A 21,151-nucleotide genomic window follows, 5' to 3' on the forward strand; every position below is an offset into this window, starting at 1 on the left:
AGGAAGCCGAGAACAGCTGACTGTGTGTCTGGCAAGGGGCAGGCATTTCACTCCCATCTATGAACAATTGCCCTGCAAGATTATTGTCCCTATTTCATCAAAGGCAACAGCCAAGTCTGCTGCTGCTGCTAAGTCGTTTCAGTCGTCTCCGACTCTGTGCGACCACATAGATGGCAGCCCACCAGGCTCCCCCGTCCCTGGGATTCTCCAGGCAAGAACACTGGAGTGGGTTGCCATTTCCTTCTCCAATGCATGAAAGTGAAAAGTGAAAGTGAAGTCGCTCAGTGGTGTCCGACTCTTAGCGACCCCATGGACTGCAGCCTACCAGGCTCCCCCATCCATGGGATTTTCCAGGCAAGAGTACTAGAGTGGGATGCCATCACCTTCTCTGCAGTCAAGTCTGACTGACTGCTAAAAGCTGAGCTCTGGAAAGACGAAAACAAGCATCAAGCTGAAGGTGGGAGAAGTGGGAACAATCAAAGGTAGTTCAGCCTGGTCCACCAAAGAAACGAAAAAAGTCTGATTGGATTTGATTCTGGACCAAATGCTCACATGGCTCCAGCTGCTGCTTTTGTTTAAATGTGCATGTGAGGAGGAAAACAAAGACATTGATCCCAGCTGCTTAAGAGTGGGGCCATCCATAAGGTGGAGGAAATAAGGCCTCAAAAAAAATGTGGGGTCATCCAAACTGCTCCCTCTTAGTGGCCATTTTACATTCTAAGAAAGTCCCCCAAATATTTACTGATTGCTGCTTCCAGGGACCCTGCTGACCCTAACCAAGAGCCAGCATCCCCCATTCCTCCTAGGCTCTGCTGAGCCCAGGACATGATCAGTGGTGGTGGAAACATGTCCATTTCATAGGGACGCAGCTTTGGGGACTGGAAAAGAGCCTGGACTAGAAATCAGGATCCTCCATCTGGACTTGGGAAAGACCCTCCCCTTCTCTGGGCTTGACCCCTCCTCAGTAAACTAAAGGGAGCCCTGCTATTTGTCATCTAACATCCCAAGTACATACACAGAGTTCTTATAATGAATGTATCTAGCCTTGGCTTCCTGGCCCAGGTAACCCTCCACCCACACCCTCAAGGACAGAAATGCAGCCCGCAGTGGAGAAGCGGGGAGGGCTCCAGGGCAAAGCCAGGCCAGTCCCAGGAAGGGTGAGAATAGATGCCACGGGCATAGAGGAAGTATCCAACCTGTGAAAGGAAGGGAAGAGAACTAACTTGCTGAGCACCTACTCTATGCCGGCTGCTGGACACTCATTACCTCATGCCGTCATCACAGCCCCATGTGGCAATGGCTTATCACCCCAAGTTTTCAACTGAGGAAACCGAGACTCAGAGAGGTTGCCTTTCCCAAGTGCACTAGGAAGGGAAAGCCCCAGGATTTGCACTGGATCAACTCTAAAGCCTAGACCCTTGCCACTCCATTATGCAAACTGTTAATGAAACAAACAGGAAAACCTCCCTCAGCCCCCACCTCCCATCCAACCAAAGCCTCTCACCCACCCAGTTGTCTGAGCTTTTACCATCAGCGCCTCACCTCCCTGGGCTAAGGCCTCTCTCCCAGGGGCTCCACCATGGGGGAGGGGGCACAAGTAGGAGGCAGAGGCAGGAGGTGAGCACAAGGTCTTTTATGAGGCATCAAATATACATTCTTATATACAAGGAGGAGAAAAGACAATGCCTAAACCCCAGGTCCTCTCCATACAGCCCCTCCCACTGCTGCCCTCCCCCACCCCCAAACCCCGGGGTCCCTGGCCCTTCATACAGCCAGGGTCTGTCTGTCTGTTTGTACTGCAGCCCATGATGGAGAGGGGAGAGGGAGGCAGGAGCTGAGAAAGGAGCTGGATATGCGGGGCAAGAAGAGGAGCTGGGGCTTGTAAAAAATATATTTATAATAAATAAACAGGGCTGTAAAGGGGCTGGAGGGGCAGCAGAGAGTTTGACGGACAGAAGGACTCAGGCATCCTGGCTCCCAGCCCCCACTCTGATGGCTTCAATGTCTGCCTCAGGAAGGACATCTCGGGCTCATGGTGGCCCTCTGGGAGCCCCTCTCCCCAGGGCTGATGCTGGGTGCCCTGCCCCAGCGGGGTGTGTGTGGGCAGTATCTGTAAAGTGCACTGTCTTCAGCTGTAGGTGGGGTAGGTGTGAGGGAATGGGGGGCATGCAATATGGGTGAGGGAGGGCTGCGCCCTTCTCATCCCAGACCTCAGCCTCCCCCCCCTCCCCGCCCCAAACCTGTCTGGACTTTGATCAGGATAAGAACGTTGCAAGGAAAGGCAAGGTCCTGAAGCTGAAGAGGTCTGGGCTGGGGCCCACTAGACAGAGAGCAGAGATCAGCTACAAAGAGGAAGCACTGCCCCACCTGGGGACCAGCATATATGGGGGCCCACTCACCGAGTGCACTGACACCCCACATCCTCCAGCAGGTGGAGAGACACCTGGAAGTGTATGGCCAGGCCCTGAGGTCAGAGAGAGGGCCGAGACAGCTGGGGTTTGGCCACAACACTGCAGAGCCCCCTCCTAGCTCCACTTGGCCAGAGGTGCCCTGGGGAAGCCTTCACCCTCATTGCTCTCAACGCCTGCCCTTCCCTACCAGCCAGAGCTGATGGGGAGCTCACACTGGCCCAGAGGTCTGAGGCCACCCAACTAGACCTCTGGGGAAAGGGAGGGGGGAGGGTGAAGAGAGGGAAAAAGAGGACGAGGATCTCTGAAAGGTCCTCACCACTCCCCAGAGCTCAAGAGCCCAGCCCTGAATACAGGCTGCAAGTGGCAAGGAGTCTCAACTCTGGAAGGAAACCCCAAGGAGACTGTTGGGGGTTAGAGGAGGGGTCCCGAGGCAGGGAAGAAGTGAGGAGGAGGACATTTCTATGTGCATGTATATTTTGGAAAAACTGAGGAAGCAGAGAGGTCTCTCTCTTGCAGATTCCCCAGACCTTCCCAGTCCCCAGCTCACACACTCCATTCATCAGACCACGGTGCTGATCCGGCTTGGCTTGGCCTTGGGGTTTGCAGTGGGTGGGTTGGCCGTGCCGGGGGGCCCAGAGGCGTGCAGTGGGCCATGGGGGGAGGTGGGTGGCAGGGGCGAGTGTGGGGTGTGGGGTGAGGGTGGGGGCAGGGGTGGGTAGGAGGGGTGGGGTGGGATAGGTGAGTGCGGTGACAATGGTGACTGGGGGTGGTGGGGGTGGGAGTAGGAGCCCCCTGGTGGCCGAGATCCAGGGCCCCCACTGGCCCCCGCTGCTGGCATCATCTGTGGGTGGTGGCTGAAGATGAAGTGCTTGGGGCCCTGTTTGTGGGCTGGAGGGTGCTGGGGGGCAGGACTGTACAGGGGCAAGGGGGAGGTGGGCTGGTGCAGGGGGTGGCGGCCATGTGGAGCAAACTGAGGGTGTCCTCCGGCCCCCCGTCTGGGAGCTCTGCCTGGCCGGCCCAAGGTATAGTGCTGGGGGCCTGGGACTGGGCCATGGGCATGGAAGTGGCGATGGGGCCCCACAGGAGGAGCTGAAGCGGGAGGTGGTGGAATGGAGCCCAGCTGCGGCAGGGGCGGGGGCTGCTGAGGCGGTGGGGGGAGAGGGGGTTGCTGGGGTGGCAGGTAGGGCGGCGGGGCCGGGCCTGGTCCTTGGCAATACTGGGCATGCAGGGCCTGGAGCTTGGACTGCCCATCAGGCAGCACCCCCAGGCCACCGTGGCTGTGACTGTGGTGGTGGTGGTGGTGGTGGTGGTGGGTGGAAGAAGCAGATGAAGAGGAGGCAGAGGCCTGGCCTGTTGGTGGCGGTGGCATCTGGAAGGGCCCCTTGCCACGCTTGCTTCCAAATAGGGAGCCCAGGAAGGATGAGGAGTTGGAGACGGGCCTCTGGCTCTTGTACTCCTCTGGCGGCGGGGGTGGGGGTGGAGGTGGCATCCTCTGGTGAGGGCGTGGACTGCTAATAACAGACCCCTGGAAGGGGGGAGGGGTGGAAGTCAGGCCGGTCTAGATGTCCTAAACCCCCAACCCTAAGCCCCAACCCCCTGATCCCTGGGGGCTGGAGAGACAGGACCCCCCCTCCATGGCATAATGGAAACCAAGTCACAGTCCTGTACTTGTACATGGAGCGCCCCCAGCTTGCAGAGCTCTGCTGTCACATCCACTATCTCATCTGAGCTTCAGCTGGGTGAGGAAGATTTAGCAGTACCTCCTCCTCATCCCCATTTTGCAGGCAGGGAGCATGTTAGGCCCAGAGAGACAGAGTGACTTGGTCAGGCTCAAAGGGCAGGACTTGGAAGTAAGAGCTTCTCTCGGCCCAACTCCAAGAGCATCACTACTTGGAGTCGGCCCTGGGGTTGAGAGGGGGCTCGGGAGAGTGGAAGACAGACTGAGAGACAGGCAGAGTGAGGACAGACAGAGTTGAGGACAGATTGAGAGAGTGGTTGGCTGGGAGAGGCAGCCGCAGGGTTCTCGGCAGGGAAGAGGGGAAAGCAACAGGTCCCCTCCTCCTCTGGGGCGCCAGGGTGGCAGGGCAGGGCTCATGCAGAGAGTGGGGCAGGAGCTGGCACTTACTTCGATGGTGCTGTCCAGCGATCCCACGCTGTTACGCCGCCCCCGCTTCCCTGCGCCCACAAGCAAGGAGCCCAGCGTCAGAGCAGCAACCCCCCCTCCCCACCCGGCTGGGCTCCAGAGCTGGGCACCAGGTCTGGGCCCCTCCCAGGGATAGACACCCCTATTCCCTTTCCCCCGTTGGAGAGGGGGAGGTCGGGAGGAGGAGAGGTAGAGAAGGAGGAGTGAGAGGAGGAAAAGATGGAGGAGGAGGAGGAAAGGTGGTGCCTGAGAGACAGAAGAGGAAAGAGAGGAGAGGTGGAGCAGCGAAAGAGAAGGGCTGAGACTGTGGCCCCATTCGCACTCCCTGGCCCAAACCCTGGGCTCCGCCTGTGCTGACCCAGCTCCCAGGTCCCCTGTGGCCTGGCACCTAGGACTCTGGATGAAGGCAGGATGCGTGCACGTGTGGTGAGTGCAAGGAAGGCTGGCAGTCAGTGATAGGAAGCGAAGAGGACACCCAGTCCCACAGCTCCCCAGCCAGGGCAGGGGCCCCAGGAGACTTGCCTGCATCTGAGAGGTCTCGCAGGGAACTGCTGAGTGCACCCCGCTTGAGCCCATCGCCTGCCCCATAAGTGTCCTCCAGGCTGCTTCGGGCCAATGTGCCGTTCACCGAGTCCTTGGCCCCTCCGGGCTGTGAGGTGTTAGGCCGCATCATACCTTTCTGCTTTTCCAGCTCCGCTGGGTGGCGGTGGGGGAGACAGGGAGCAAAGGTCAGGGACAGGGGTGAGAGGCCAGCTGACTGACCCCAGCCCTCTATGGGCCTTCCCCTTCCTCACCTGCTCTGTCCTCAGGCCTCCTGCTTCGCCCCCTGGACAGCCGTACCTCAGCTACATCTCCTCAGTGCTTCAGCGCCCAGCCCGTCTCGCACCATCTCCTCTGGCTCCTCTCCCCGTGCTTCTCCCTCCCCTGTCTGGTCTCCCAAACCACCCCCACCTTTCAAAACAGAGCTTTACAGTGGCTGCTGTGTTCCCAGGAGGGGCAGGAAGGCCCTTCGAGCCTACGGCGAAGGACACTCATCCCAGAGCCCACTCCATTCTCAGATACCTTGCTCCAGAGCAGAGGGTTCCTGGAGGGACAGGAGTAGGAAACCAACGGAAATCAAATTCCCTATTATGTGCCAGCCGTGTGCTGGGTGCTATGCTTACTCAATTTCTCTCAATCCTTATACCAGTTCAGAGGTACGTATTAGCAGCCACAGAGAATCCGAGAAGTCACAGAGCTTGCCCAGGGCAAGTCTGGAAGTGAGGTTGCTGACATTCTGAAAGCAGGTCTGCCTGAGTCCAGAGTCCATGTTCTCCGGCCTTACACTCCCACCTCCCTGCGGAGGTCACGGAGACTTCTGTCGATCAGCCATCCCTCCTCCTGGCATGCTCACCCTCTCTCTGAATGTCCCCAGGGTCTCAAGGATCTGGTGAGCTGAATGAATGACCTTGCCTTGCTGAAGAGAACAGAAGACCCCAGAACTGTGAAGGCCTCACTGAGGAGCTGTCCACCACATCTCTTTCTCTGTCTGTTTGTCTATCTGCCTGCCTTTCTCATTAACACCATGTTACTTAACCTGGAGAAAAGAACTTAGAGGACATTGGGAGGAATGAGATGCAATCACTATTTTCTATTATATATGATCAGAATGACTTGATGTGGCCCCTGAAGGCCAGGAGGATGGGTCATCAGGACTCAGTTCAGGAACGAGAATGTGGGGAGAGCAAAGGAGAGGCTGGGAAGGGGAGTAACATCAGTTGGACGCTAACAATATTCAACACTCATGTGCTGTGAACATGTAGGACACATCCTCCACCTTATCTCATTGACTCTTCACAACTCTGTGAAGATTTCACCACCCCAATTTCATGTATGAAGAAACTGGGGCTCAGAGAGTCAGGTGCCTTTCCCCAGTTTACCCAGATAATAAGTAGCATACCTGGCATCTGAAACTAGAGTCCTACCTCCAATACCCTGCTTCTTCTCCCTGCTGCCTTTCAATAGAAGGAAGTGCTGGCTCATAATAAGGGCTTGAAATAATAATGAGGTTGAGAGGTAATGAGCCTCTTGTCTCTGAAGGTATTCAAGCAGAGGCTGAAGGGTTCCTGGAATGAGGGCAGGAAGTTTGGACAAGCTAACCCCCAACTCTGAGTTTCTCAGAAGATAAGATTCTTAGTGTCTGCAAGGCAATGTATTAGGAGTCGGGGAAGGAGATGTGGCTGGGTTACTCACACTCCACACGGTATTTCTCCATCTCCTGCACCTCAGCGATGGATTCTCGGAGGTCAGATGTGAAGCGCAGCCGGTCCTGGAGGCTGGGAGCATTGAAGATGATGAGGACTTTGCGCTCCCCACCAGGTACTGCAGACAGCAACTTGATCCCAAACTGGTAATCTGTGGGGAAGGGGAAGGTCAGGCAACTCTGAGGCAAGGTGGCTCATATGTGAAATAACTTTTCTCATGTCCATCTCTGACCCCGCCTCTTCTCTGCATGAGCATCATCAGCGGGCCCCCTTTGCTTCAAAGCCCCCAGACTCCTGGTAGTCATGGTCCTCCCTATGCCCCAGGATGGAAAGCCAGGCTGAACTCTGGCTGTTCTCTAGAACCCCTTCCTTCACCCCTCTGGCACTACTCACATTGCTTCTGCTGCCCAGAAGCCACCCATCAAAGCTCCTCTGGCTTAGTCATTCAATGTGTGGCGTGATCAGCATCACTTAAGCCCATCAGAAAACATACATGCTGCAGTTCTCTGCAAGATTATGAGTTCCCCAGGGCACAGACCCAAGTCATACTGCACCCTGGCCTGCCTTCCATCCTGGGACCAAGGAAGTGCTTTGGAGACCTCAGCCTTGCTGTAAAGGATTCCCCAAACTGGACGCTGGTGTGGAGGAAGGATGAGCATGAGGGCCATGGCAAAGACTCTTGGGATGCTGGGATCCAAGAAGGGACTCACATGAATTCTGGAAGAGCTGCATCTGCATTTCCACGAGGGGAAAGGACTGACGGAAACTGTATGTCACCAAGATCTTCTTCTTCTGGAAAATTTTGGTGACCTTTGGCAGGGGTGGGAAAAAGACAAGAGGCAGGGTTTGGGGTGGGGAATTTCCCATGGCACCTATTGCTTGTTACTGCCTACCCCATACCCCCCATACCACCACTAACAGACATATACACACAAACACACATACCCACAAGCTGGGGAGAACTGAAGCTTGGTGGAGCAGAACAGGGGAGACGGGAGAAAAATGCAAGTTCCTGATATAATCACGATGTGCAACAGGCATTCACAATTTTTATAGGAACTAACTGAATGCTGCTCTCCCCAGGAAGCCTCTTCTAATACCGCACATAGAGTCCCCCTCCCACCATTTTCTGAGCTTCTAGAGTGCTAGTTCAGTGCCTTTCGCCCCATTAGGCTTGAAAGTGCTATGAGTGTGTGATTGCTGGACTGGAAACACCAAGAGGAGTCTGGTTCTCGCCTATCTTGCCCACCTGGGCCAGATCCAGTGCACATTGGAAATCTTCAATAAACCAATGTGTAGAGTTAATGAGTCTTCTTCTCAACAACCCAAGGTCTTTATCAAGTATTCGGGTGTTCTAGACTCAGCTAACATGAGTTGGAAACATCTCAGACCATCTGCAAGTGGCATTTAAAAGCACATTATTTGATTTCAGGATGGTTACGGTACACACTTATGCAAAGCATCTTTTTAGCCCTTTGGATTGTGAAAGAACAAGGACTGAGTCTCCCTCATCTCTGGGAACCCAGTGCCTAGTATGGGGCTGGGCACCCACAGGTGTCAGTGCACGATGGATGGTGAAACATTTACTCAATACCCATGTGGGCGAGGCCCTCCTCTGGGTTAGGCTAGTCCACATCTGACGTGTTATTTCACTCCCATGACAACCCTGAGCTGGGGATTAGCTCCACTTCACAGAAGAGGAAATAAAACCTCAGAGAGGGCACCGGAGGAGCTTCATCTAAAGCAGCAATTCTCAACTAGAGGTGACTTTGCCCCCTAGAGGACATTTTTGGTTTGAGTGCTACTGCTATCTAGTAGGTAGAAACCAGGGGTGCCGCTAAACATGCTACAATGCACAGGACAGCTCTCACACAGAGCACCCCACATCCACCCCAGATGTCAATAGTCCCGAGGCTGAGAGACCTGCTCTAAAAGAGAGAACATCAAGGGAGGACAGGTCACTGTCCTCAAACCCCTGAGGAGCTGTCTAAGAGTAGGGGGAGAACACTCATTCTCTGGGATCCCAAGGGTTGAGTCAAGATTATTGTAGGAAACCCATTGGGAGACAGATTCTAGCAGTCAGAGCTGTCCGAACAGAAAACTGGCTCCCTTGGAGGAAGGCAGCCTTCTTCTCCACACTCATGCAAGCAGAGGACCATGCGGGAATCTGGCTCTTGCCTGGGATAAGAGGTTGGACAGGACCCTGAAGTTTCCTTCCCATCTGCAGAGTCCTAAGAGTCCCCGTTCTAAAACACATATGTCTATACTAGTGATAAGCTCAGTTTTAAGAATTACTTCAAGCATCCCAATCACCAACCTACGGAACTATTAAGGTGGGCGTGGACTTTTTCTACCACTTCCCAGATTGTAAGCCTGTTACCTGCCTTGGTCCTCACCTTTTCTGTCCACCTGTGGCTGTCACTACCTCCAAATGGATCCTCCAAATGGTGAAGTAAAGGAGGGGCAGAGGCACCCAGATCACATGGCAGAGCTACTTACCCACCACACCTCCACCCACCAATGGTAATGGTTTATACCCCACCCAGAGTCCAAGCTCACCACTTCCCTCCTTCTCCTCCCCTCAATGCGCATACCACAAGGAGATCGTTGAAGAGGAAGACCTCCCGCTGATGCAACCCTAGCCTCTGTGGGCGGTTTGGATCTGGCACCTCATAGAGCTGGCAGCAGCAAACCAGTCGACGGTGAGGAAGAGATAGGACCTAAATAGGCATGAAGAAATAGGTGTCCGCAAGGCCAGCCCACCAGCTTCAGGCATCTTAACATTAACTGCAAGAGTAAGTTCACTTCTGGTATATATCACTGTCACTCTGATACAAGGAATCTAAGCAACTAAGCCTAGGCTTATCTTTGTCCCTGCAGCTCCCTCTGTCTGGAATGCTTTCCTTGCTCAGCTCCCTATGGCCACATTCTACCACTCCTCCAAACCCCAGTTCCAGTGTTCTCTTTTCCAAAAAGCCATTCCTAATCTCACTGGGCTGAAAATGACCTCTCCCTCCCATGTGCTCCCCCTAAATTAACCTAACTATAAGGTGGAGGTATTGAGTTTTTGTCTGACACCTCCCCACTCTGGTCTGCGCTTCCAAGGACAGAGACCATATCTTATTCGTACCTGTATCTCCAGTGCCAACTGAAATGCTAGGCTCAGTGGAAAGGCATCTGTAAATGTTTGTTGACTAAAAGACTAGAGTGTGTTTGTGGCTTCGGTCATTAGCTAACTATTATCTTGACTGCTCACTTGGGATGGACCAGCCAAACCAGAGGTGAGAAGCATTTAATATTTACACAGCATCCACGATGTTCCTTGCCATGCGCCAGATCCATTCCCACAGAGCATCCCACTCAAGCTGCCCCACCACTCCTGAGGAATGCATCACCACCCACTCCATTCGGCAGTTGAGGGGAGCCTGGGGCTCAGAGGGGCGTGGACTCACCTCCCCAACCTTGTCCCTTCTTCAGCCTCCCAAGGCACTTACCGGTTTCTTGCCTACAATCATGCGTTCCACAGCCTGCACCTGGGACACATGGTCATCGTTGGTCCGCAGTTCGCGTCCCTGGATGCGCTGGTAAATGCCCACTAGGAGGTCTCGGGGGATGTCTTCACCGTTGTCAACCCCTGGTGGAAGGAATACACAGGAATATATAGTATACCTGTGGGGAGTGGGTGGCAAGGATTCTCCACAACCTTCCATACCCAGGCGTGGGCCGTAACGATGGCCAGGACTGGAGGGAACAGCCACCCTTGGTCCCTTGGCCAGGATCAGGCCAGCAGAGTCAGTTGCTTTCTTCCCCAGGACGGGAATTTTGTCTAACAACTCAGAGCACAGTGTGATTAAAACAATGACACTCTTTTTGGCCTTTCTAACTAACAAAAATAATGTTAAATGATAATATCCAGTGTTAGTAAGAGTTCATGGAAGCAGGCATATATACTAACATAACTATTTTGGAGGGTAATTTGGCAAGCCTAACTATTCAGTGATTCCTCTTCTAGGAACCCACTGTAAGGAATTACTCAGAAATATGTGTAAAGATATATGTATAAGTGCAGCTTATGATAAAATTTTCAAACAATCTAAGTTCTAACAGCCAAGGAATACTGAAGTAAAGCTGAATATATCCATTTCATAAAATAATTTATAGCTGTTAAAAATTTGATATTTATTTTAAAAAATCATAAGAAAATTCCTATAGCAAGTGAAAAAAAAAGCAAGATAATAAATTGCTTGTACAACCTGATCTTAACTGTATAGTTACACTTGTTGCTGTTGTTTAGTCACTGCTGCTACTGCTGCTAAGTCGCTTCAGTCGTGTCCGACTCTGTGCGACCCCATAGACAGCAGCCCACCAGGCTCCCCCGTTCCTGGGATTCTCCAGGCAAGAACACCAGAGTGGGTTGCCATTTCCTTCTCCAGTGCATGAAAGTGAAAAGTGAAAGTGAAGTCGCTCAGTCGTGTCCGACTCTTAGTGACCCCATGGACTGCAGCCTACCAGGCTCCTCCATCCATGGGATTTTCCAGGCAAGAGTACTGGAGTGGGGTGCCATTGCCTTCTCCCTGTTTAGTCACTAAGTGAAATAAATGGAGAGATATTCCATTTTCATGAATTGTTGTTGCTGTTACTGTTAATTCTCTAAGTTGTGTCTCATTCTTTCACAACCCCATGGACTGTAGCCCACCAGGTTCCTCTGTCCGTGGGGTTCTCCAAGCAAGAATACTGGAGTGTGTTGCCAGTTCCTTCTCCAGATGATCTTCCCAACTCAGTGATCAAACCTGAATCTCCTGCATTATAGGCAGATTCTTTTCCACTGAGCCACTGGGGGAGCCCATAGTTACATGTGCATAGGAAAAAAAGACCAGAATACACCAAAATATCAACCATGGTTGCCTCTAGGGGACAGAATTTTAGATGGTTAAAATTTTTAATAACTTCTATATTTCTAAAATTTTTGGAATGAACAGGAATTCTCATTTGCTTATTTAATAATTTGAGGGTGAAGATATACACATATACAATATATGTGTAATGTACAATATGTGTACATATATAAATATATACATTGTACATATACAATATATGTGTACACATATAAAATATGTATACACACGTACATATACACACATATATACATACCCACAGACAAGGAGGGGAGAGGGAGAATGGATGAAATGAGTGAACGAACGAATGAATGACTAATGGCAGGATCCTGGCAGAGAGCTCCAGATGGCCTCTGGTCTGTCTAACTCCCTCCTTTGAAGTCTACCATCCTTCTGATTGTCTGCTGAGCAAAACCCACTCACTCCTCTAACAAAAATCTTCTGCTACAGAAAATGTTTTCTCCTTAGGAAATGCCAAGCCTCCGCCTTGGACACCAGGTACTAAATGAACAGCCTTCGTCACACCGCCTTTTCACCTCAGCAATCAGACAGCTTAAGAGCCCAAAGATGCAAACCCCTAACAGTCAGCAAATCTGTCTTGTCTGTTTGTTTTTCCTCAATTATACTTCCCTCTTTCGTTTCTGTTTAAATAATCCTAACATCTGTGCCATTTCTAGTAGGCTGCTCTTTGGTGAGAGGCAGGGCTTGACATCAATACAATAAACCAAGAAAAAAAAGTCAAGGGGACACCTTTCATCTGGCACATCAAGGCCCCTGGAAACTGGTTCTAACTGACCTTCCTAACTAGATTGTCCGCCTCCTCTCGATTGTTCTCCAAACAACTTTGTTTTCCTACCTCTGTGCCTGTTATTCTTACTGCTAGGTAAGCCTCCTCTATCACTGTTTGGTCATATTATCCCTCTTCCCTGAGCTCTGAATATACTTTTGGCCTGTCTGACATCACAGTTTGTTTCCCATCTTGTGCTGGGTATCTGGTACTACAAGTCAGTTTCTCGCGCACAAACTGGGAGCCCTCTTGGGGCAGGGACTGTGGCAGATGCCCCTCCATGGTCCTTAGCACCTATCACAGGGACTGGCACACATGAGGCACTCAGTGTCAACTGCCTGGCTGGCTGATTGATGAATGAATAAATGAATGCTGAGTGGAGGAAAGGGCACCTAAAATAAATAAGTCTTTACGGGCAAACAAGGGAGGGAAACAGGGAGTGATGAGTGAATTAGCATAAGTTCCATAAAAGTCATGGATTTTACCTCCCATTCAGGACCTCCTGTTTTGTCAATATTCAGTGTGGGAATGAACGGACAGACAAATGACCATTTGAGTGATTTAATAAGAAAATGTTGTGGGAACAGCTAGCCTTGGCAGAAAGTGAGGTTAAATTTTCAGGGAGTAGATGTGATCTCCCTCTTCCTTCCCACCCCTGCCACCTGGCCCACTTTCCCTTCCCAGGTGAAAGACAGGAAAAGCTGATGGGAAGCTCTGGGGTCACCTCTCAGGTTCTTGATGAAGTCATCTAGTTTCATCTTGCGTTCAGCCTTGACGCTGGGACTGTACATGTCAGTATTGAGGAGGATGATGGCAAAAGCAAGGATGAAAATGGTGTCTGGATTCCGGAACTGGCGCACGAGGGCTGGGTTACACACACAGTACCGCTGGCTGCAGGGCAGGAGGGGTCAAGACCAGGGTCAGGCACCAGTAATTTCCACCTACCCACCATCCTCCCATCTGGGACCACCAATTCTCTCCTCCAAGACATACTCCCAAACCCTTTGGGTCTCTCGTCTTTCTTCAGACTTTCCTCAAGATTAGCATATAAAAATCACAACAGCCACCTTTCATGGAGCTTTGCCAGGGGATTTATGTATGTCATCTCCTGTAATCCCATCATAGTTTTGCAGCCCCATTTTACAGATGAAGTGACTGAAGCCCAAAGCAGCCTTCAGTGTCTAGGATAATAGAGCTGATCAATGGTGAAACCAGGGTGAAAATCCAGATCTTTCTGACTACAAAGCAAATCCTCCCATGTTAGAAAACAAGTTCCCAGTAACTCTTCTATTTCTCTTCTAAATACCCCAAAGTGGTGGAGTCAGGGCTTACAACCAGGTCTGATGCCTGGTCCCTGCAGCATTCATGGAGGAAGATAATAGTTAAGAGCATGGGTCATGGAATCAGACACATGAGTTGAAATTCTGGTTCCACTGCTTATTCACCATATGACTCTGGGCAAGTTACTCAGCCTCACTAAACTTCTGATTTCTCATCTGCAAAATGAGAATAATAAGAGAAGCACCTACCTCACCAGGTTGTTGGGAATATTCACTGAAATAATCATGTAAAGTGTCCAGCTCAGTAACCCAATCAATACCTGATGAGTATGGTATCCACTTAGGGAACATGAGTTGTTGTTGCTGATGCTGTTGTCACTTATTAGATGCCCATGTCCCAGATGCTAAGCTGGATACTTTAGGCACATTACCTCTGATCGTCCAACTGCCTTGCAATATAGGATTTATAATTTCCAGTTTCTAGTTCAGAAAGTATGAGGCTCAGAGAGATGACTCATAGACCCATCCTACACTGGCCCCCAAAGCAGAGAAAGGCAGCTTTAGTACTGGGAAGTGGGCACACCTGAAGGCTTCGATGAGTCGTTCCACTTTCTGGGCCTCACCCTGAACCCGGATGTGGGATTGGAACTTCCGGAGTGCGTCATCCAAATCCATGGAGGAGAAGTCCATTTCATCCACCACACAGCTGAGGAGCAGAGAAGGGGGTGTGGCACTCTCAATTCCTCTGCAAAGAACCTCTGACCCACCCTGACCTGCTCCAATGAACCAAATCCCCCACTGATAGACTTCCAAAATCTGAACCTGTGGCCCAAGCAAGTACTTATGAGGATGAAAGTGGAAGTCGCTCAGTCATGTCTGACTCTTTGCGACCCCATGGACTATACATCCATGGAATTCTCCAGGCCAGAATACTGGAGTGGGTAGTTGTCCCCTTCTCCAGGGGATCTTCCCAACCCAAGGATCGAACCCAGGTCTCCCACATTGCAGGCCGATTCTTTACCAGCTGAGCCACCAGGGAAGCCCAAATGAGGATAGAATGTTTGAAATGGAACCCATCTCAGAAAATCCAGGCAAGACACATGGTTACTAAGGGTCTGTTCCATCAACCCACTGATATCAGGGATGGGAAAACTGAGGCTCAAAGCAGGTCATAGGACAATCATGCCTTGCCTGGGGCCACCCAGAAGACGTTAGGACTCTCCTCGCCAAGAGAGATCAGATCTCTTTAGGGTGGAGAAGTATGGGAGCAGGAAGGTCTATTTCCTGTTTTGCAAAGTTTATCCCCCTCCTGCCCTCCTTTTCCAGGAACCCCTGGCCTAGTCTGCCCCAGCCTGGGGTCCTCACTCCAACACATCTCTGTTGAACTGCTTCTGCCGGTTCCCTAGGAATTCCCCTATCATCTGACGGCTCAGGCCTTTCCGTTCCAGGATGAAGTGAGCCACTCCCACCGGCGTGTCTGACAGGAAGCCCCGCTCAATCAGATACTGGATACCCTTCTCTGGCTTCCTGCAGAAAGAGGGGAGGAAGATGAGATGACAGTCCTCCTGGAACTCTGTCCCCTGCCCTGTATCTTGAGCTAATTTTGGGCCCAACCATGGCCTCAGAGAGCCAAGAAGGTCCACTCCCTTCATGTGGTCCACTCACTTCATGGTACACATAAGAAAACTGAGGGCCAAGGGAAAGAAGCCACTTTCCCATTTCACAAAGCTTCAGAAATTCCAAGGTATCTTCAATTCAACTTCCTCCTTCACTGGAGCCACATTCCAGTTGAAAGAAAATTAAGATCTGATGAGAGCCTGTTCTGTGCCAGGAGCTTTAATATTCTCCACAGGCACTGAGGAGTCCTGGGAGAAGGCCTGAGTTCCAGGCTAAGTCCTTTTCTCCGAGTCACAGACCCTCGGAGTAGGAAAGCAGTAAAATGATTACTTTTTCCACATCCCACTCAGGAGGCACCACCAAGCCTCTGTGAGTGTTTCTATAGATCAGTTGCTCCCTACTTTCCATATCTGGGTCTGAGCTATCCCATATTCAGAACCCCAGAGCCTTAGGACCTCATGAGGCTAGAATTTGGGAGATTTTGGTGCCACAGATGGAGTCTCAGATCCATTACTTACCATGTATGAACTGGAACAATTCCCTTTAGTTCTCCAAGCCTCAGTTCCTTCTCTATAAAATAGGGACACAACTACCCACCTTGCTGAGTTATCATGAAAACTAAATACAGATGGCCGTGTTTAATAGGCTATAAAGATGTAAGGCATTTGTTTTCTAATCAAATGTCACACTCGCACTCCACTGCTAAGCAGCTGGCCCAAGACCAGGTACCTAGAAAGAACTCAGTTCTGGTCACTGACTAGTCCAGCACAGCACCCTACCCCCAACACCTCAAACATCCACACACTGCTAGTTAATTGATAGAGACACTGAAGCCCAAGGAAGGGACACACCTTGCTCAGAGCTACCCAGTGAGTCTGGCCCAAGTTTCCTGTTTCTGAGAGCAGGGTTCTTCATATACAACATTGGCTATCCCAAAGGGATAGCCTAACCAAAGAGGGAAGGTGGGAGACCCAAGGTTCAGAATCCATCCTATATAGAGAGAACTAGGGCCAGAGAGGAAAGCATCTCACCCAAGACGACACAGTCAGAAGCAGAACCAGGACCACAACTGCCTCTCATGGGTGTAGGGGCAGCTTTCCATTCTTGTCACCCTATTGCCAATTCTATTCCCTGAACAGCTAGAGAGAAATGCCATCCACAAAATGGCGGCAGCAGGATCACTGCCTCCAGGAGTCTAAGTGCCTGCAGCAGGGTCGGTAGGGGCGACAAGGTGGGAATGGGAACACGTACTTATTGAACAGGTTGAGGCCAATTCGGTAGTGCCGCCTCTGCACCACATCGTTGTTGAAGGCTGGCGAGTCCCAGCTGTGCCTGGTCTCCCGCTGGTAGGTCTGCTTGCACAGGCCGGTGGCTGGAGGCTCCCTCAGGCTGTCCCGCGAAGAGGAGCCAGAGCTGCAGTTGATGGTCTCGTTGGAATTGCTGGAGCTCTCAAGGCTCTCGTTATCTCCACCATCAGAGTTCTCGCCTGCTGCCTCGCACTTCCCCAACCTCCGACCCCCAGCCACACCACTGGGCCCAGTGCCACTGTTGGGGGCTGGTGGTAGGGGCCCTGGCGGGGCTGGGGCTGGGCCCTCTGGGGCCGGGTAGTGGCGGTGTGGGATTGGGGCCCTGCCTGGTGGCCCCTTGTGCTTCAGGGTCCCATGGGGGCTACAGCCATCAGCCTCATACACGAGCTGACGGTGGACAGAGCCGCGATCTGAGCGGTCACTCAGGTCCACGGAGCTGTCACTGGGAGGTTCAATGGTAAGCAGGGGCAGGTGGGCAGCCCGCAGCCGGAAATCCCGACATTCCAAGCACCCAGGACCCCTGCGAGTGCCTTCCTCACGGCTACCATCTTCCCGGGACCCTGCTGGCACTGGTGGAGGAACTGGAGGGAGAGGGGCTGGTGCCCAGAACTCAGGTCTGCCCTGGGCGGGGGGCTCTGTGCTAGGCAGTCGTTCAGGGGATGGTGGGGGAACTGGGTCATCCAAGTAGAGGGGAAGGTCACTGAAGGATGTGGCCGAGCTGTCCTCTTGCTGTTCCTTTGACTCTCGCTTCTCCAGCTGGGCTGACCCTGGTTCCTCAGACATGGGCCCCGATGGGTGGCAGTTCAAGGCCTCGTCAATGGATTCAGCCAGAGACTTTACCTGAGGGGGAGGGGAAGGGGGAGGAGGGGAAAGGAGAAAAAGGAGGGAAAGATGAAGGACAGTGGGATGGTGAAAGGGTGGGAATGAGGGAGGGAGGGGAAAAAAAGGGGCGGGGGGATCTTCCTGGTGGGGCAGCCAGAAAAGTGCTTCCCCTCCCCTACCTCCCCAGATTCTCTGCAGGACATAACTCCCAGGGAGCCATTGTGAGCTCACAGGACCTGGAACTTATGCCCACAAGTTCCCTTCTCAGACATCCCAATACCTTCTTCACGTCCATATAGACCCAAGCCAAATGCCACCTCCTCACTAATCCCAAGCCACATTCCTGCCTCAGCCTTCCCTTAGGGTAAACCAAAATCCCATCTGCCTCTGGGCTCCCGAAGCCCTCTGTCTGGTTCTCTTAGGAAATCTATGATATTTAGCCTCGAGAATCTGGACCAAAGCTGGCCTCACTCTGGTATCTAGCCTCCCAACTGGTCCCTAATGATCCCCACCTCCTGCTATTCACACCCTCATGTACCATAGTGTCCCAGGGTCGGTCTGTTGGACCGGCAGCATCTGGCAAATGTGATGGGATGTCACTTCCGAGATTAGGTTAGGAAAGACTGCAGCTTCTATCCTGAGTACTCTCACTCGCTTGTGCTCCCTCTCTCAGATCCCTCGCTCTGGCGGAAGCCACACTGTGAGCAGTCCTATAGAGAGGCCCATGTGGCAAGGCCCTGAATCCTCCTGCCAAGAGCCAAACGAGTGAGCTTGGAAGCAGACCCATCAACCCCGGTCAAGCCTTTAGAGACTACAGTCCCAACCTATAACTTGATCACAGCCTCATGAGAGACCCTATGCGAGAGCCACCAGTCAAGCCACCCCAAGACTCCTGGCCCTCAGAAACTATGTGGGATAATAACTGTTTGTTGTTTAAGCTCAGTCTTTACATTCAGTTTTAAGCTACTAAATTTTGGGATCATTTGCTATGCAGCAATAGATACTTCCCCATTAGACTTGAATAGCACTGAGAGGGGGGCCCAGGCCTGGTTCCTGAATCTCCCCACCAGACTATGAGGCCAGTACTTGAGGGATGGGTCCAGGCTGGGTTTCTCTCTTTTTAGCTCAGCTTGACACAGAAGAGGTGTTCAATGAAATGTGGCATATGAATGCGTAAATGAGTGATTTAGATCTTCTCTTTAATACTTCTTTCCTGTCTTCTATCTGCTTCCTCTCCCAACCCCATCACCAACTCCAGGGAAGCATGACCAAGCTTAGGGCAGGGCCAGATCACAGAGGTTAGAGCAGAATGATTTCTTCTCTTATACACTTTCATTTATTCATTCAACAATTTTTACCAAATATCTTTTTGGTTTTAGGAAGGAAACTAACACGTACTTAGCAATGCCATATACTAGGTGCTTTCAGATATATTATCGAGTTGAACTCAGCCTTCCAAACAGCTCTAAAAAGATGGTTTTAGCTTCATGTTATTGATCATGTTTCAGTGGAGTTAAACAGTTTACCCATGGTCACATAGCTGGGAAATGCCAGAACTGGGATTTGTACCTGATCAGCTGCGCTGACACACTCCAAGCCTAGAATGATCTCCCACCACTATCACTGCCACTTACATTCCCACCCTTCCCTGCTTTTCCTGATGCAATGCTTATGCAAGAAACACCCTTCTGACTATCTCTAACTTGCTAACTCTTCGCTGCCTGCTAAGGCCCAGCTCCAGTGCTGTTTTCTCAAAGAAGCCTGCTCTCGTCCTCCCAGAAGAAAATTTCCTCTCCCTCCTCTGGGTTCCCACAGCACTATATGGGATCTCTTCTCACGGCTCTGAGCACACTCTTTCAGGAAACAGTCCTGTGCACATGTGCCTGCTATTTCCTGCTTGCTTGGGGAGATCCTTGAGAAAAAGAATCCTGGCCAATTCACCTGTCTCCCCCACAGTGCCCAGCACAGAGCCTGGTCCATGATCGTGTGGTGTAAGGGAAAGCTTTGGAACCAGACAGAGCTGAGTCCTGATCCAATTTGGAAAAGTCACTTCACCTCTCAGGGTTGTGGAGCCTCAATTTCCTCCTCTGTAAAACCAGGATAGCACCCCCAGTCTCGAAGGCCATTTTGAGGCATATAGAGGACCTGATATAAAGTAGGAGCTGTTAGTTAGGCCTTGATCTGATAGTGGCTCATGTTCCAGACTGAGAACTTGCTTGTTTGAACAATATAATTTTTCTCTTGCCAATCCTTTCTCATCACCCTCACGGTCCCTACTCAGATGGTAGCTGTTTATTGTTCTCAAAACAACAACTTGTTGGGCAACTTCCTTGAAGTACAGGTAAAAGGTTGTAGTAGTAGCCAGAGCATGGAGATGGAGAGGAAAGGCCCTTTTCAGGGATGCTGACCTGTTTGGAGAAGGAGTCCTCAAGCTCCGTGATGTCGTTAGAAAACTCTCCAGATGTGGTGACGGAGCTTCCCCCACCATCGATGCCCCCTCCGCAGGAGCCGCCATATGGGAGCCCCCGTTCAAGCCGGTGGCTCCGGGCCCCAGCCATGGCACCCTCGTCCAGCGAGGCAGGCTTGCCCTCGAAGTACGCGGGGTTCTGTGCCTTCTCATACTCCTCAAAGGAGAACTGCATTCGCATGTTGGAAAGGATGATGCGGCGGGACATGCGACTCTCTGAAGCTGAGCTGCGGAGCCGCTCAAAGTTCTTGTTCATGCGGTACTGGCGGAAGGCTGTCTGGATGGTCCTGGCGGCCCTGCGGCTCAGGAAGGAGCCCCCATACTTCCTCTCCAGCATTTCCACCTGGCAGGGGAAGGTGGAGGGGAACAAAGTCAGAAACTCACAACAGCCTCCTTATCTCCCTGGGCCTCAGCCGCACCACCAACCGAGTCATAGCTAACTGCTTACAGCTGCCTGGACGCACCAGGCTGGGGTCTGTGTGGTGTTCTCACTTTAAAATCAGATAGCACATGTCACACGGGACTGAATTGTGGTTTTCTTTTTTTTTTATTTACAAAAAGTAGGTGTTCACTATTTAAAAAGAAAAGAAACAGAGAAGCTAAAACAGGAAAGAAAGGAAGACATAAATTGAAGGCAAGAAGGAGAAAGAGAAGAAGAGAGAGAAAGAGAGGAAGGAAGGGAAAAAGGGAAGGAGGGAAGGAAGGGAGGAAGGAAAGAAAGTTGCTTCACCTAAACTCCCAACACCTAGGCATAATCATAATTACATTTTGGGATATATCTTTCCAGTTTTCTTACTTCTGTACAGAGTATTTTGTGCCCCCCTTTTGGCTAAACAATCTCTTGTGTGATACATGTGATGAACTGGAAAACAGAGTTGTGAATTTGTCAACTTACATGTGTGCTCCTTCCCTTACACTTAGATTATTGAGGACTTGGCCTTTTTTCTCCACTTCTCCAGTGCCCAGCATGGAGCTCACTAAATGTTTGCTGAGTTAATATCAGACTCAGTGGATGGATGGTGAATGGGTCAGTGAGGTCCCAGTCAGGTGAAGGGTTCTTCTTCCATTCCAGTCTCACCATCCCTCCCTGGACACCACCTTTGAGCACAACATTCCAATCTCTCCCTTGGTCCTCTCACCGCCCCCCATCCCCGCCGGCACCCCCACCCCTGACCAGAG

General features: G+C 51.5%; 1 protein-coding gene across 6 annotated transcripts in view; it reads right to left on the reverse strand.

Annotated features, from left to right (window-relative positions):
• Positions 1-1,617: 1,617 nt before the first annotated feature.
• Positions 1,618-21,151, reverse strand: part of IQSEC2 (IQ motif and Sec7 domain ArfGEF 2) — a 77,464-nt gene continuing 57,930 nt past the window's right edge. For 5 of the 6 annotated variants that reach the window (XM_027963362.2, XM_027963361.2, XM_027963366.2 and 2 more), the window contains 12 exons: positions 19,914-20,315; positions 16,628-17,523; positions 15,125-15,286; positions 14,343-14,465; positions 13,204-13,370; positions 10,292-10,431; positions 9,392-9,517; positions 7,508-7,607; positions 6,787-6,948; positions 5,077-5,250; positions 4,537-4,586; positions 1,618-3,936 (listed from right to left, as the gene is read on the reverse strand). In XM_027963362.2, coding sequence (XP_027819163.1) covers positions 2,971-3,936; positions 4,537-4,586; positions 5,077-5,250; positions 6,787-6,948; positions 7,508-7,607; positions 9,392-9,517; positions 10,292-10,431; positions 13,204-13,370; positions 14,343-14,465; positions 15,125-15,286; positions 16,628-17,523; positions 19,914-20,315 — 3,468 coding nt within the window. In that variant the 3' untranslated portion in view covers positions 1,618-2,970. The remainder of the gene's footprint in view (positions 3,937-4,536; positions 4,587-5,076; positions 5,251-6,786; positions 6,949-7,507; positions 7,608-9,391; positions 9,518-10,291; positions 10,432-13,203; positions 13,371-14,342; positions 14,466-15,124; positions 15,287-16,627; positions 17,524-19,913; positions 20,316-21,151) is intronic. The other variant, XM_042242426.2, reaches the window with a different exon arrangement.

The sequence above is a fragment of the Ovis aries genome, chromosome X, assembly GCF_016772045.2.
Source record: "Ovis aries strain OAR_USU_Benz2616 breed Rambouillet chromosome X, ARS-UI_Ramb_v3.0, whole genome shotgun sequence".
Taxonomy (NCBI): Eukaryota; Metazoa; Chordata; class Mammalia; order Artiodactyla; family Bovidae; genus Ovis; species Ovis aries.